At 42.8% G+C, this 12920-nt stretch overlaps 1 protein-coding gene across 1 annotated transcript in view; it reads left to right on the top strand.

Annotated features, from left to right (window-relative positions):
* The first annotated feature begins 4861 nt into the window (after positions 1 to 4861).
* The window catches only part of MMP23B (matrix metallopeptidase 23B), a 13507-nt gene continuing 5448 nt past the window's right edge, over positions 4862 to 12920 (top strand). The window contains exons 1-5 of the mRNA XM_030963922.1: positions 4862 to 5149; positions 8076 to 8185; positions 9231 to 9370; positions 10920 to 11087; positions 12364 to 12528. Coding sequence (XP_030819782.1) covers positions 4979 to 5149; positions 8076 to 8185; positions 9231 to 9370; positions 10920 to 11087; positions 12364 to 12528 — 754 coding nt within the window. The 5' untranslated portion in view covers positions 4862 to 4978. The remainder of the gene's footprint in view (positions 5150 to 8075; positions 8186 to 9230; positions 9371 to 10919; positions 11088 to 12363; positions 12529 to 12920) is intronic.

Raw genomic sequence — 12920 nt, 5'->3', positions numbered from 1 at the left:
TTTGGATTTCTTGCTGTTTTTTTTTGATTTCTTGTTCATTTTTTGATTTCTTGTTGGGTTTTTGATTTCTTGCTGGTTTTTGGATTTCTTCTTCGTTTCTGGATTGTTTGCTGGTTTTTGCTCCTTCATGGTCCCACTAATCTGTGCTGCTCCAAGAGGATTGGTCCACCCACAAATGAATTATTAATATTAAATTAATTATCTTGTTTAGATTTTATTTTATTATAATTATAGTATAATATATAATTATAATTAAATTATATAATTATAATATATAATATTACAATTTAATTATATAATTAAATAGATATAATTATATATTATAAATATATAATATTGTATATAATTAAATATAAATTAATCTAATTAATTCGTATTAAGTTAATTGTTATATTAAATTATATTACATTATAATATTAAAATAGTTTATTAATACATCCCACCAGAGAGCAGGGACAAAATAATCCCCACCCAGGGGAGCAGTTTTTAGTTCACTGTGGATTCCCTTTGTTATCTGTGTTTTGGGAAACCTTTTTCCCTGATTTCACCCCCAAATTTCTGCTCCCAGGTCCTGCCTGGGCCGGGCCAGTGCAGCATTTCTGTGAGCAGCAGCTCGAACTGACAGTGAAGTAAAATATTCCCTTTGCTGTGCCAGCTGGAGCTGCTCTCAGCTCATTTGTTATTCATCAGAGCATGGATTTTTCTAGGAACATCAGCAGATGCTGATCACGAGGGGCTGCAGGGTAAAAAACGGCAAAATTCTCTTTATTAGGCCCCAAGCATTCCTGTCCTCCCCTCCCTGGGGAGCAGCCAGTACACAAAACCCTTTTTTTAGCCCATGACCCACAGAAGAAACCCAATTTTTACCATTCCCACAGGAACCTTGCAGGAATGGTGGGTTGTTGGTTTTATTTTCTTTTCCCCCAAGATGGGAGTTGTTGGTTTTATTTCTTTTCCCCCCAACTTGGGGGTTGTTGATTTATTTTATTTTCCCTCCAAGCTGGGAGTTGGTTTTATTTTCTTTTCCCCCCAAGTTGGAGGTTGTTTTATTTTCCCCCCAAGTTGAGGGTTGTTGGTTTATTTTCTTTTCCCCCCACATTGGAGGTTGTTATTTTATTTTCTTTTCCCCCCAAGTTGTGGGTTGTTGATTTATTTTCTTTTCCCCCAAATTGGAGGTTGTTATTTTATTTTCTTTTCCCCCAAGTTGAGGGTTATTTATTTATTTTATTTTCCCTCCAAGTTGGGGGTTGTTGGGTTTATTTTCTTTTCCCGCCAAGTTGTGTAGAGTGTGTGGAGGTGATGGGAATATTGATTATTTATAACCCTGTGGTTTATTCAGAAAGTTATTTTACCAGTTCTTGACTTCTACAGATAACATTTATCCAGATACTCACTTCAGTTTGTTACAGTTTCAATAGATTTTGGTTTTTTAATCTGTGAAAGTGGGAGAGAGGCTTCCAAGTGGAGTTGGGAGCTGAAGGGTGAAATCTCCGAGTGGTTTTTAAGGGAAATTTTCCTGATTCCTGTGCCACGGACCCAGAGGTCAGGTTGAGGCACTCTGGTGTTATATTTTTATACTAAAAACTGCATGTACAATATTTACAATTAATTCCCAATACCTATCACCTATGTTAGACAGTGAGCTTCTACTCTAAACCAATCCAAAAGTGCCAACCATCCCAGCAGAAGATGGAGGCCAAGAAGAAGAAGGAGAAAAGCTGGACATGCCCAGATTCCTCCATCTGAACCCCCATTCTAAAAACCCCAAAAATCAATTTTTCACCCTGTGATAAATTCACTGTCATTCTACTTAAACTTTCATGGCTTGCAGATCTATCAGTGTCCCCGAGGGTTCTGTGCCCTGGTGGCTCCAGAGGAGCAGGGATTTCACCAGGAGAGCTCAGCAAGGATTTCCTGAGGCTCCCTCGGCTGCGTCCGGGAGTGCTGGATCCTCTCCTCAGCTGACTCTCACTGCCCTAAAAACCGAGGTTTGTCTTGGCCTCGGCGCTCAGCTGGTTTCTCAGCAAATATTTGGCTTGAACTCGAATAATTCTGTGAGCTCTCTGCAGCCAGGGTTTGGTGGGGTTGGACGTGCTGAGTTTCCCTGTGGATGGGCACTGTGGGGAGGGAGAGCAAAGTGCTTTCCAAGGAACCCTGCTCTCCCTTCTGATCCTCCCAGGATAACCTGACAGAGGAGCAGGATCCTAAAAAACGTCCCAGAGGTTTTGAATCAGCTCTGCAGGCCAAGCTTCCCATTCAGGCAGCACAAGATAAAACAGATCGTGTGCAGCACGGTCTCTTCCCATTCAGAATCGTCTGTGGCTCACAGAAAAGTCACAGAACTTCTCTTGGCTCTGCTCACCCTCAGTGGCTGCATGGAGAAGCACTCAGGAGCGCTGAGGTCCTAAAAATGCACTTTGCAAAAGCTCTGTGCGCTCACTCAGCTGTGCTGAGATGGATTCCACAGAGACCTTTTACTTCATGAAGGGAATTCTTGCTCCCCTCAGGCTGTGCTTGTGTGAGTCCCCAAGCTCTGCTTCAGGTTTGGGTTCTTCACAAAAATGAGAAAATGAGTGAGCGCCACAAAAATCCGTGAGTGCCACAAAAATGCGTGAGTGCCACAAAAATGAGTGAGTGCCACAAAAATCAGTGACTGCCACAAAAATCAGTGAGTGCCACAAAAATGAGGCACGGAGGGGCTGTTGGAGGGTTTCAGGTCTTGAGAAATTCCACATGGACCTTGGGCAAATCTCCTCACCTGCCCAGTGCTGGTTTATAAATCCAGTTTAATCCTGCCTGTTCAAGGTGCAGGACAAAGCCCTGCCCTGGGTCAGGACTAAACTGCCCTAAATTGGGATTAAACTGCCCTAATTGGGACTGAACTGCCCTAAATTGGGATTAAACGGTCCTAAATTCAGATTAAACTGCCCTGGGTCAGGACTAAACTGCCCTAAATTGGGATTAAACTGCCCTAAATTGGGATTCGGGTGCCCTGGGTCAGGATTAAGCTGCCCTGGGCTGCTCCAGCAGGAGGAGAGGAGCGTGTGCAGTGCGTGAACTGAAATCTCCCTCCAGCTCTGCTGAGTGCTCCTGGCTCTGGGAGAGGCCCTTGAAGCTGGGACTGAAACTCAATGTTCTTCCAGCTCTGGGGTTGATAACAATATTTTTCTTTCAAGCCAGTGCTGCCTTGCTGGAGAAGAGCTCTTGGCTGGAGGTCTGGAGCCCCATTTCAAGGCAGGTTTTTCCTTCAAGATTCCCCTCTCCATCAGCGTTTTTCTGTTCTCCCCTGCAGGCTCTAAAAGAAACTGAGAATTCAGGCGCAGATCAGTTGAGTTTCTCCCTTGGTGCTGCGATTGCAGCTCAAACCACCACCAGGGCTGAATTTGCATCTCTGTGGAGCTCCAAATGCAAAAAACATGCATTTTTCAGAGCCATGCACAGGCACAGAGCTGCTGGGGAAGGAGGAACCATCCATAGAAAGCAGCTGAGGGCAGCCAATTCCACAGCAGAGAGAGCTCTGGACCCTGGGGTTCTGCTCTTCCTCCCCTCTGGAATTCTGTCCATTCTTTCCTTGCTGTCCCTCCTTATCCTCTCCTTTTCCTGGCGTCTGAGCCACTGCTGCACTTTTCTGCCCTTTTACTGTTGGATTTCTTGTTGGTTTTTTGGATTTTTGTGGTGGGTTTGTCTTGGTGAGAATTGAAAATGTTCATGGAATTGCACACCCAGACTCCCTGGCCTTATTTCTCCTGGGTTTGACAGCTCCAGGCCAGCTTGAGGCTGCAAATATATGAAACTAATAAAACATTGCAGGCTTGATTATGAACTAGGGTGGAAAAAATTCCAATTCAAGCATTTTTCGTTATTAAAATTACAAGGCTTTTCTGAAACCCTTCGAATGCCTCAGATGCCCCCAAGGAATTTTTACATGGCCTTCCCCCTCCCTGGCATTTGCTGGTGGAACTGGGGAGAATTCCTGCAGAATTCCTTTTCCTCTGAGAGTGCAAAACTGGGGTTCAGTTCACCCCACCTCAGGATGAGACAGAAAAGTGCAGCTGTCTCTGAAAACCTGAGAATTTCTCGGTGAGATTTTTCAACTCTCTCTGAAAACCTGAGAATTTCTGAGATTTTTTCAGCTGTCTCTGAAAACCTGAGAATTTCTCAGTGAGCTTTTTCAGGTGTCTGTGAAAACCTGAGAATTTCTGAGTGAGCTTTTCCTAAAAGCCCCGAATGGATTTGGAGATGCCTCAAAGAACCTCCCAGGCAAACCCTCCAAACTTCTTTGGGACCCAAACCCAGCAGAAATTGCAGCTCCCAGCCAAGTTTTCTAGAAGAGGGGCTGCTCTTTATTTCTGTGGGAGTTTCTCATCTCCCTGAGCACTTTCCCAAGCAGAGAGAGCCCAGCCTGCTCTCCCAGCATCTCATTTTTCACCCGGGACAGCTGTGACAAATGACGTGGAGCATCCCCAGTGACACATTCCAAGGGGCTGATTCCTCTGGATTCCTCTTGCTGCCCTCTCCCCTGTTTTTGGGTTTTTTTGGGTTGTTTTTTTTTTTTTTTTTTTTTTTTTTTTTTCTCATTACACGAAGCTGACAACTGCAGATTTGCCCTGTGTTGCTCACAGAGTTAAGGAGAAGAGTTCATGTCCACCCCAGCTTGTTTCACTTTGCTGCTGCTCCCGGGCCAGCCCAAATTTCAGCTGCAGTAACACGATCCCACTTGGCTGAGCCTGAGAGAATCTTTGGCACATTGCAAAGAGGCTTAATGTAAAGTCTGCTCTTTTTTTTCCCTTTAAAAAAAAAAAATCTCTCTTTTTTTTTTTTTTTTTTTTTTTAGGGCTTTTTGAAACTGGTTGTTCGCAGCTCTGGCAGCAGCTGCTCACAAATGTGAGCTCAAGGATCACAAATGCTTTGTGTGCAGGGAATGTCTTGAGTGCCTGGCCCAAAAAAAAAATTGCTCCAGAAGCCCCTGGAGAGCGCCATGGACCGGGCTGAGCAGCTCCCTGCGGGCAGGAGGAGAAGCTCCCGGTGCCTGGAGCAGAAGAGCAGCAGGGGCTGCAGGACCACGCTGGGGTTTCTCTGTCTGTTCCCCGTGCTGGCTTTGCTGGCAGCTGTGGAATTCCCAGCTGGAGCTGCAGTTCAGGAAATTCAGGTGAGGAGGAGGAGGAGGAGGAGGAGGAGGAGGAGGGGGAGGAAGGATCTGAGCCTCAAATGCCTGGGAGGGGAGGGGGTGTACGAGAGAGGTGCAGGTGTGCTCTGGTTTGAGGCTGGAACCTAAATATCTAAATGTCTAAATAGACAAATATCTGATCTAAATGGATAAATATATCTAATAGGTCTGTAGATAAATAGATCTAAATAGATAAATAGATCTACGTAGATAAATAGATCTAAATAGATAAATAGATCTATAGACAAGTAGATCTAAACAGACCTAAATAGATACAAATAAATCTAAATAGATCTAAATAGACAAATATCTTAATAGATGTCTAAATGTCTACTCTAAATAGATAAATTGAACTAAATCTATAGACAAATAGATCTAATCAGACTTCAATAGATACAACTAGATCAAGATAGATAATTATCTAAATAGATAAATAGATCTCGATAGATCTATAGACAAATAGATCTAAACAGACCTAAATAGATACAAATAGATCAAAATAGAGCTAAATAAATATCTAAATAGATTAATGTCTAAACATCTAATCTAAATAGATAAATAGATCTCAATAGATATAGAAACAAATAGATGTAAATAGCTAAAGATCTAACTAGATGAATGTCTAAATGTCTAAATAAATAAATAGATCTCAATAGATCTAAATAGATCTAAAGTATCTAAACAGTTAAATGTTTTTAATGTCTGATGTTTTAATTTGAAGAGAGCAGAGCCCAGGCAGGAGGGTTGGGCTCAGCCCTGCAGCTCCTCTGATCTGGCAGTGATTGATGCTCTGCTCTGGATTTTAAACAGAAGTCACACATTATTTTAATTTTTTTCCCTTTGTCTGTTCAGCACTAATGGCTTGAAGCTTTTATTCTCAGTATAGTTATAGAAAATAAAGTCCTTTTTCTCCCCTGGGGCTGCAGTTTTCCCTGCAGGAGGAGCCAGCAGGCTCTTCCTGGCTGGAATTGTTCTCTGCTGGTGCACAGGGGGCTGGGAGAGCTCAGGGCTCCCCCTCTGCTGGAATTTAATTATTTCCATTAAATATAACAAATAATATATAATATGTAATATATAATATACCATAAAATGCATAACACATAGTATGTATAATATATAATGTATAATATATAATGTAATATATTATACATATATTACATTATTGCATTACATTACATATTAAATTATGTATTATATTATACTATATACTATATACTATATAATATATAATATATAATATATAATATATAATATATAATAATGACATAATAACATATTGCATTTTATAAAAGATATAGCAAATACATATTATATATTATATATTATATATTATATATTATATATTATATATTATATATTATATATTATATATTATATATTATATATTATATATTATATATTATATATTATATATTATATATTATATATTACATATTACATATTATATATTATATATGGAATGTATATAATATAGAATATATATCTATTCTATTCTAATGTATCTAATGTATATAATATATAAGATTATATAGCTATATTGTATTTAATTAATATATTAGTATATATAATATATATTGTATATTAAATATATAATATTTGTGCAAAAGATCTGTCCTCACAAAGCTGGTGCTGGTCTCAGCTGCAGGAAAATCTGAAATTTCTCCTTGGAGGAGAGAAAACCGCTGGGATTTGGTCAGGAGGGGAGGAGATGGAGCTGTCAGCCATGGGCAGGAGAAGTTTTCCAGCCTTTCAAGCCATGGAAAGTTCTTCTGTTTCTTCAGGCAGGGCCTCAGGCCTCTGGTGACACCAGGATGTGGCTTGGCCACTGCCTTGCTGCCCCTGGAGCCCAATTTTCAGTGTCTTAGCCCCAAAAATGGGGAGACAGAGCTGGAAAACTTCCCAAAAACCCAGATTGGGTCCCATTCATTTCCCTCCAGGTTCCAAAAGGCTTTTCCAGCTGGAGCCAGACGTGTCACACACAATTCCAGGAGCTCTTGAGCTGCTCCATGCTTTAGAGGCGCTCCAGGCTTTGGGGGCATTTCAGAGCTCTCTGAGAGAGCTCCCTGCACAAAGAGTTCCCTGTTTCAGTCATTTCTCAGATTTACAGCTGGGCAGTGATGGAGGAAATGAGAACTTTCCAGGCAGAGCTGCAGCACTGGCTGAGGGCCCTCACTCCTGAGGGCTCATTCCTGCTCTCCAAGAAGGAGAGGGGCTGGTTTGGGATGATGCAGGGCTGGTTTGGGATGATGCAGGGCTGGTTTGGGATGTTTTGGGATGTTTTGGGCTGGTTTGGGATGTTTTGGGGTGTTTTGGGCTGGTCTCATCCCTTGGATACCCCTCAGGCAGAGCCAGAGCTGCTCCCAACCCCATGTTTTGCTCCTTGGAGGTTTTTATTCTGCACTCTGAAGCCCCCTAGAACAGAGGCTTTAACAGAATAAATTGGGATTTATTAAAGTCCTTCAAGAGGTGCCCCTTGGGCAGTGAAAAACCTGTGAGGGTTTTTAGAAACCTCTGGGTTTCCAGCCCAGGGTGGGCGATGGTCACAGGTTTTTTACACTATTAAAATTTCGTCCATTTACATATCAGGGGTTAATCCTCCAATTACAGTTTCAGGTAATGAAGTAATTTACCCCAATTCTTCCCCTGAAATTTAATTTTATTGATGCTTTTCATGGCCTGAGGCTGTGGGGTGTCCTTGGATCTCAGACCTGGAGGAATTGTTGTGTCTGACAAAATGTGCCAACACTGGCAAACACTTTATTATGGAATTCAGAGTGGTGCAGTGCAGCATTTGAGAAACACAGGCTAAATAAATCAAATACAAAGGATAAACATAAAGGCTAAATCTTAAGGCACCAGCTGTCCTGGGTGTCCTGCAGTGTCTCCCATCTCCTGTTTTATCTTTAAGGAAGATGTGCCAGGCCCAGCTGTGCCCAGCCCAGCCCCTGCCCAGCGCAGCCGGCGCTACACCCTGACCCCGGGCCACCTCAGGTGGGACCACTTCAACCTCACCTACAAGTAAGGCCTGGAACAGCCCCAGAAATCATCCTGGGGCCTTCTGCTCTGTCTAAAATCATCCTGGGACCTGCATTCTCCTGCTCTATCTAAAATCATCCTGGGGCCTTCTCCTGCTCTGGCTAAAATCATCCTGGGACCTTCTCCTGCTCTATCTAAAATCATCCTAGGGCCTGGATGCTCCTGCTTTATCTAAAATCATCCTGGGACCTGGATTCTCCTGCTCTATCTAAAATCATCCTGGGGCCTGGATTCTCCTGCTCTGGCTAAAATCATCCTAGGGCCTGGATTCTCCTGCTCTATCTAAAATCATCCTGGGGCCTTCTCCTGCTCTGCCTAAAACCATCCTGAGGCCTGGATTCTCCTGCTCTACCTAAAATCATCCTGGGGCCTTCTCCTGCTCTATCTAAAATCATCCTGAGGCCTGCATTCTTCTGCTCTTTCCAGTGGTTTTGGGTCTTGGTCCTGTGGCTTTAGTAAGAATCTGCTGCTGGGATCCTGTGGGCTGAGCAGGAGGTGGGCAAAGCCACAGGAGAATGAGAATCCAAAGGTGGGGAAAGCCACAGGAAAATGAGAATAAGAATCCACAGGTGGGGAAAGCCACAGGAGAATATGGAGTCAGATTCATCATTCCTCCATAAAATAATAAATTAGCCTTCTAAGAACATGGAGTCAGATTCATTTCTCCCTGACATGGAGCACCTGATAAATACCCCAGGTGTGCTGTGTGTCACTGCTGTGTATAGTATCATATCATATCATATCATATCATATCATATCATATCATATCATATCATATCATATCATATCATATCATATCATACCATATGCCTTCTAAGAACATGGAGTCAGATTCATTCCTCCCTGCCATGAGGCACCTGATAAATACCCCAGGTATGCTGTGTGTCCCTGCCGTGTTCTTTTCTATAATAACTTTTACATAATATAATATCATAAAATAATAAATTATCCTTCTAAGAGCACGGAGCCGGCTGCATCATTCCTCCATGCCCCTGATAACCAGCCCGGGTGTCTGTGTGTCCTGCAGGATCCTGTCCTTCCCCAGGAACCTCCTGAGCCCCAGGGCCACGCGCCGCGGGCTGGCGGCCGCGTTCCGCATGTGGAGCGAGGTGTCCCCGTTCAGCTTCAGGGAGGTGCCCAGGCACCTGCCCAGCGACCTCAAAATCGGTGAGTGCCCCCCCGGATCCTGCACGGGGCCAGGGAGCTGTGGTGGGGCAATTCCAGCAATCCCAGGGTGTGCTGCAGGTACTGGGAGGCAGGAGAGCGCTCCTGTGCTGGGTGGGCTCTTGGATAAAGTTTGGGGCGTCCTTTGTCTTTAGCCAGGCAAAGAAAAAATAATTTTGTCTGCTCAAGGAAATATTAATGTCACAATTAACACCTGCAGTGAAGCTTCAGGCAGTTGCCAAGGATGAACCCTCAGGTTCTGCTGCTGGGATCCCACAGGTGGGGAAAGCCACAGGAGAATGAGAATGAGAGTAAGAATAGGAATGAGAATAAGAATGAGAAGAATAAGAACGAGAAGAATAAGAATAAGAATAAAAGAATAAGGATAAGAATAAGAATAAGAATAAGAATAAGAATAAGAATAAGAATAAGAATAAGAATAAGAAAAAGAATAAGAATAAGAATAAGAATAAGAATAAGAATAAGAATAAGAATAAGAATAAGAATAAGAATAAGAATAAGGATGAGAATAATGAGAATGAGAATAAGAATGAGAATGAGAATAATAATGAGAATAAGAATAAGAATAAGAATAGGAATGAGAATAAGAATGAGAATAGGAATGAGAATAAGAATAAGAATGAGAAGAATAAGAACGAGAAGAATAAGAATAAGAATAAAAGAATAAGGATAAGAATAAGGATAAGGTAAGAATAAGAATAAGGATGAGAATGAGAATAAGAATAAGAATAGGAATGAGAATAAGAATGAGAAGAATAAGAACGAGAAGAATAAGAATAAGATTAAAAGAATAAGGATAAGAATAAGGATAAGGATAAGAATAAGAATAAGGATAAGAATGAGAATAAGAATAAGAATAGGAATGAGAATAAGAATGAGAATGATAAGAATGAGAATGATAAGAATAAGAATAAAAGAATAAGAATAAGAATAAGAATGAGAAGAATAAGAACGAGAATAGAATAAGAATAAGAATAAGAATAAGAATAAGAATAAGAATAAGAATAAGAATAAGAATAAGAATAAGAATAAGAATAAGAATAAGAATAAGAATAAGAATAAGAATAAGAATCCACAGGTGAGGAAAGCCACAGGAGAATGAGAGTAAGAATCTACAGGTGGGGAAAGCCACAGAACAAGAATCCACATGTTCTCATGTTCTCATGAACATGAGAACATGGAGATTTTTTGCGGATGTCATTTTTTGATGACATTTCTGTGGATGACAGATTTTTTTGAAGATTTTTTGTGGGGAAATTTAGGGATTGGTTGGTGGTTTGATATGATTTTTCTGCAATTGTTTTTCGACTAATTTTTTTAGAGCACTTAATTTTTATTTTTTGTTGAAGGGGTAATTATTGATTTACTCAAATGGGATTGTCACTCTTTTAGGTCAATTTTAAGGTGGTGAGTGCTACAATGCTATGTCCAAGAACTGAACGAAGCGTTTTGAGAAATTTTTGAGCATTTCCCTGTCTCCCCTGACCCCCAGGGGAACAGAAAACCCTCAAGCTGCTGCTTTTCCCCACAGGTTTCTACTCCATCAACCACACAGACTGCCTGGAGTCCCTGACCCACCACTGCTTCGATGGCACCACGGGGGAGCTGGCCCACGCCTTCTTCCCACCCCACGGGGAAATCCACTTTGATGACCACGAGTATTGGATCCTGGGCAACACCAGGTTCAGCTGGAAGAAAGGTGAGCACAGGGAGAACATGGAATAGCTGGGGTTTAGATTTTAGCCTGGGAGTTGCCCGAGCTGGGGAAGTGACAATAGGAATTGTTGGGGTTTTATAGTGGGGCTGGAAGTTGTTGTTCCTCTGAGCATGGACTGTGTGGTGGCAGGGCCAATTCTTGCTGGAATTATTGGAATGAGTGAAATTATTGGATAGTTCAGCCCAGGAAGCTGAGGAGGATCCGTGGGTCAAACCCTGGTGCACCAGAGCAGCTCTCCTGGAGCCTGGCACTGCTCTGGGTCCTGCTGCTGGGAATTGGAACCACATGGGGATTATTGGCTGGATTTGGGCCCAAGCAGACACAGAGATGATGAACCTGGGGCAGCATTGCCCATTCCAGTGCTGAAATTGATGCCTTGGGAAGGCTGCCCTAGAACAGAGACTGGGCAGAGTTAGAATAAAGCAGGGATTTATGAAAAGTTTCTCCTCAATGGATCCACCTTGGGCAGCACAAGAGCCCAGCTAGGGCTGCACCCAAGGTGAACCAAAATGGTCCCAAAATTAACCCAGGATGAACCAACATGGTCCCAAAAAATGGATGATTGGTCACAAAATTATCAGTTCTGCTCCATTTGCATCTTGGAATGAATTGTCCAATTCCAGCTTTAGCCCATGCAGTCCCATCCCCGTTTTTCTCTCTCCAGCCCACGGTGTTTGTGCTCCTGGGCTGAGATTTGGATCATTTGTCCTTGGTGCCCAGCTGGGGCAGGAATTGTTTTGTCTCCCTGCTCTGTGCACAGAGCTCACCATCCCCTGATATGGAGCCCAGACCCTCACACTAAAGCAGCACAGAATGTGAAAAATAGAAAATCCAAAACCTGAGGCATCAGTACAGAATCTGGAAAATAGAAAAGCCAAAGCCTGAGGCATGAGTTTGAGCACAGGACGTTCTCAGTGCCATCATTGTGTGGAGTCACTGCTCAGTTTTTGGGTCCAGCCTCTGGGCCCAATATATAAATCTATGAATTATATCTCTAAGTTATATCTAAAGAAGGAATTGTTTTGTCTCCCTGCTCTGTGGACAGAGCTCGCCATCGCCTGATATGGAGCCCAGAGCCACACCCTAAAGCAGCACAGAATGTGAAAAATAGAAAAACTAAAACCTGAGATATCAGTGCAGAATCTGGAAAACAGAAAAGCTAAACCTGAGGCATCAAACCCTTTCCTGTGGTTTTACACCAGGCAGAACTGTTGCTAGAGCTGTTGTGCACCAGTCCCAGGTGGTTTCCTCTCCCCAGGAGTGTGGCTGACTGACCTGGTGCACGTGGCTGCCCACGAGATCGGGCACGCCCTGGGCCTCATGCACTCGCTGAACCCCAGCGCGCTCATGCACATCAACGCCACCCTGACGGGCAGGAAGAGCATCTCCCAGGACGAGGTGTGGGGAATCCACAGGCTCTACGGTGAGACACGACCTCCATTGCTGCAGCTTTTGCCTCAGGTGGCAGCTGGATGCTGTGGAGCAGTGGTGGTGTCACAGTCCAGCTCGGGCTCCTGTATCGTGGATATTTGAAATGATGAGGAGGATTCCATTGCTATCAGAAGGCTAATTAATGACTTTATTTTACTATATTATTCTGTGTTATATTACATTACATCTAAACTGAATGTGCCAAGCACTCAACTGTCCAGAATCTCGTGACTGTCTCCCAACAGTCCTGACACACACACACACCAGGCCCTGACAGGCCAAGGACACAAAACCCCATCACTGTGGGTAAATAATCTCCACATTGCATTCTACTTTTGCACAAACACAGGCACAGCAAATGAGATAAGAATTGTTTTCCTTTCT

Source organism: Camarhynchus parvulus, chromosome 21 (assembly GCF_901933205.1).
Source record: "Camarhynchus parvulus chromosome 21, STF_HiC, whole genome shotgun sequence".
Lineage (NCBI taxonomy): Eukaryota > Metazoa > Chordata > Aves > Passeriformes > Thraupidae > Camarhynchus > Camarhynchus parvulus.
The sequence above is the reverse complement of the archived record's forward strand: the minus strand, read 5'-3'. Positions and strand labels throughout refer to the sequence as shown.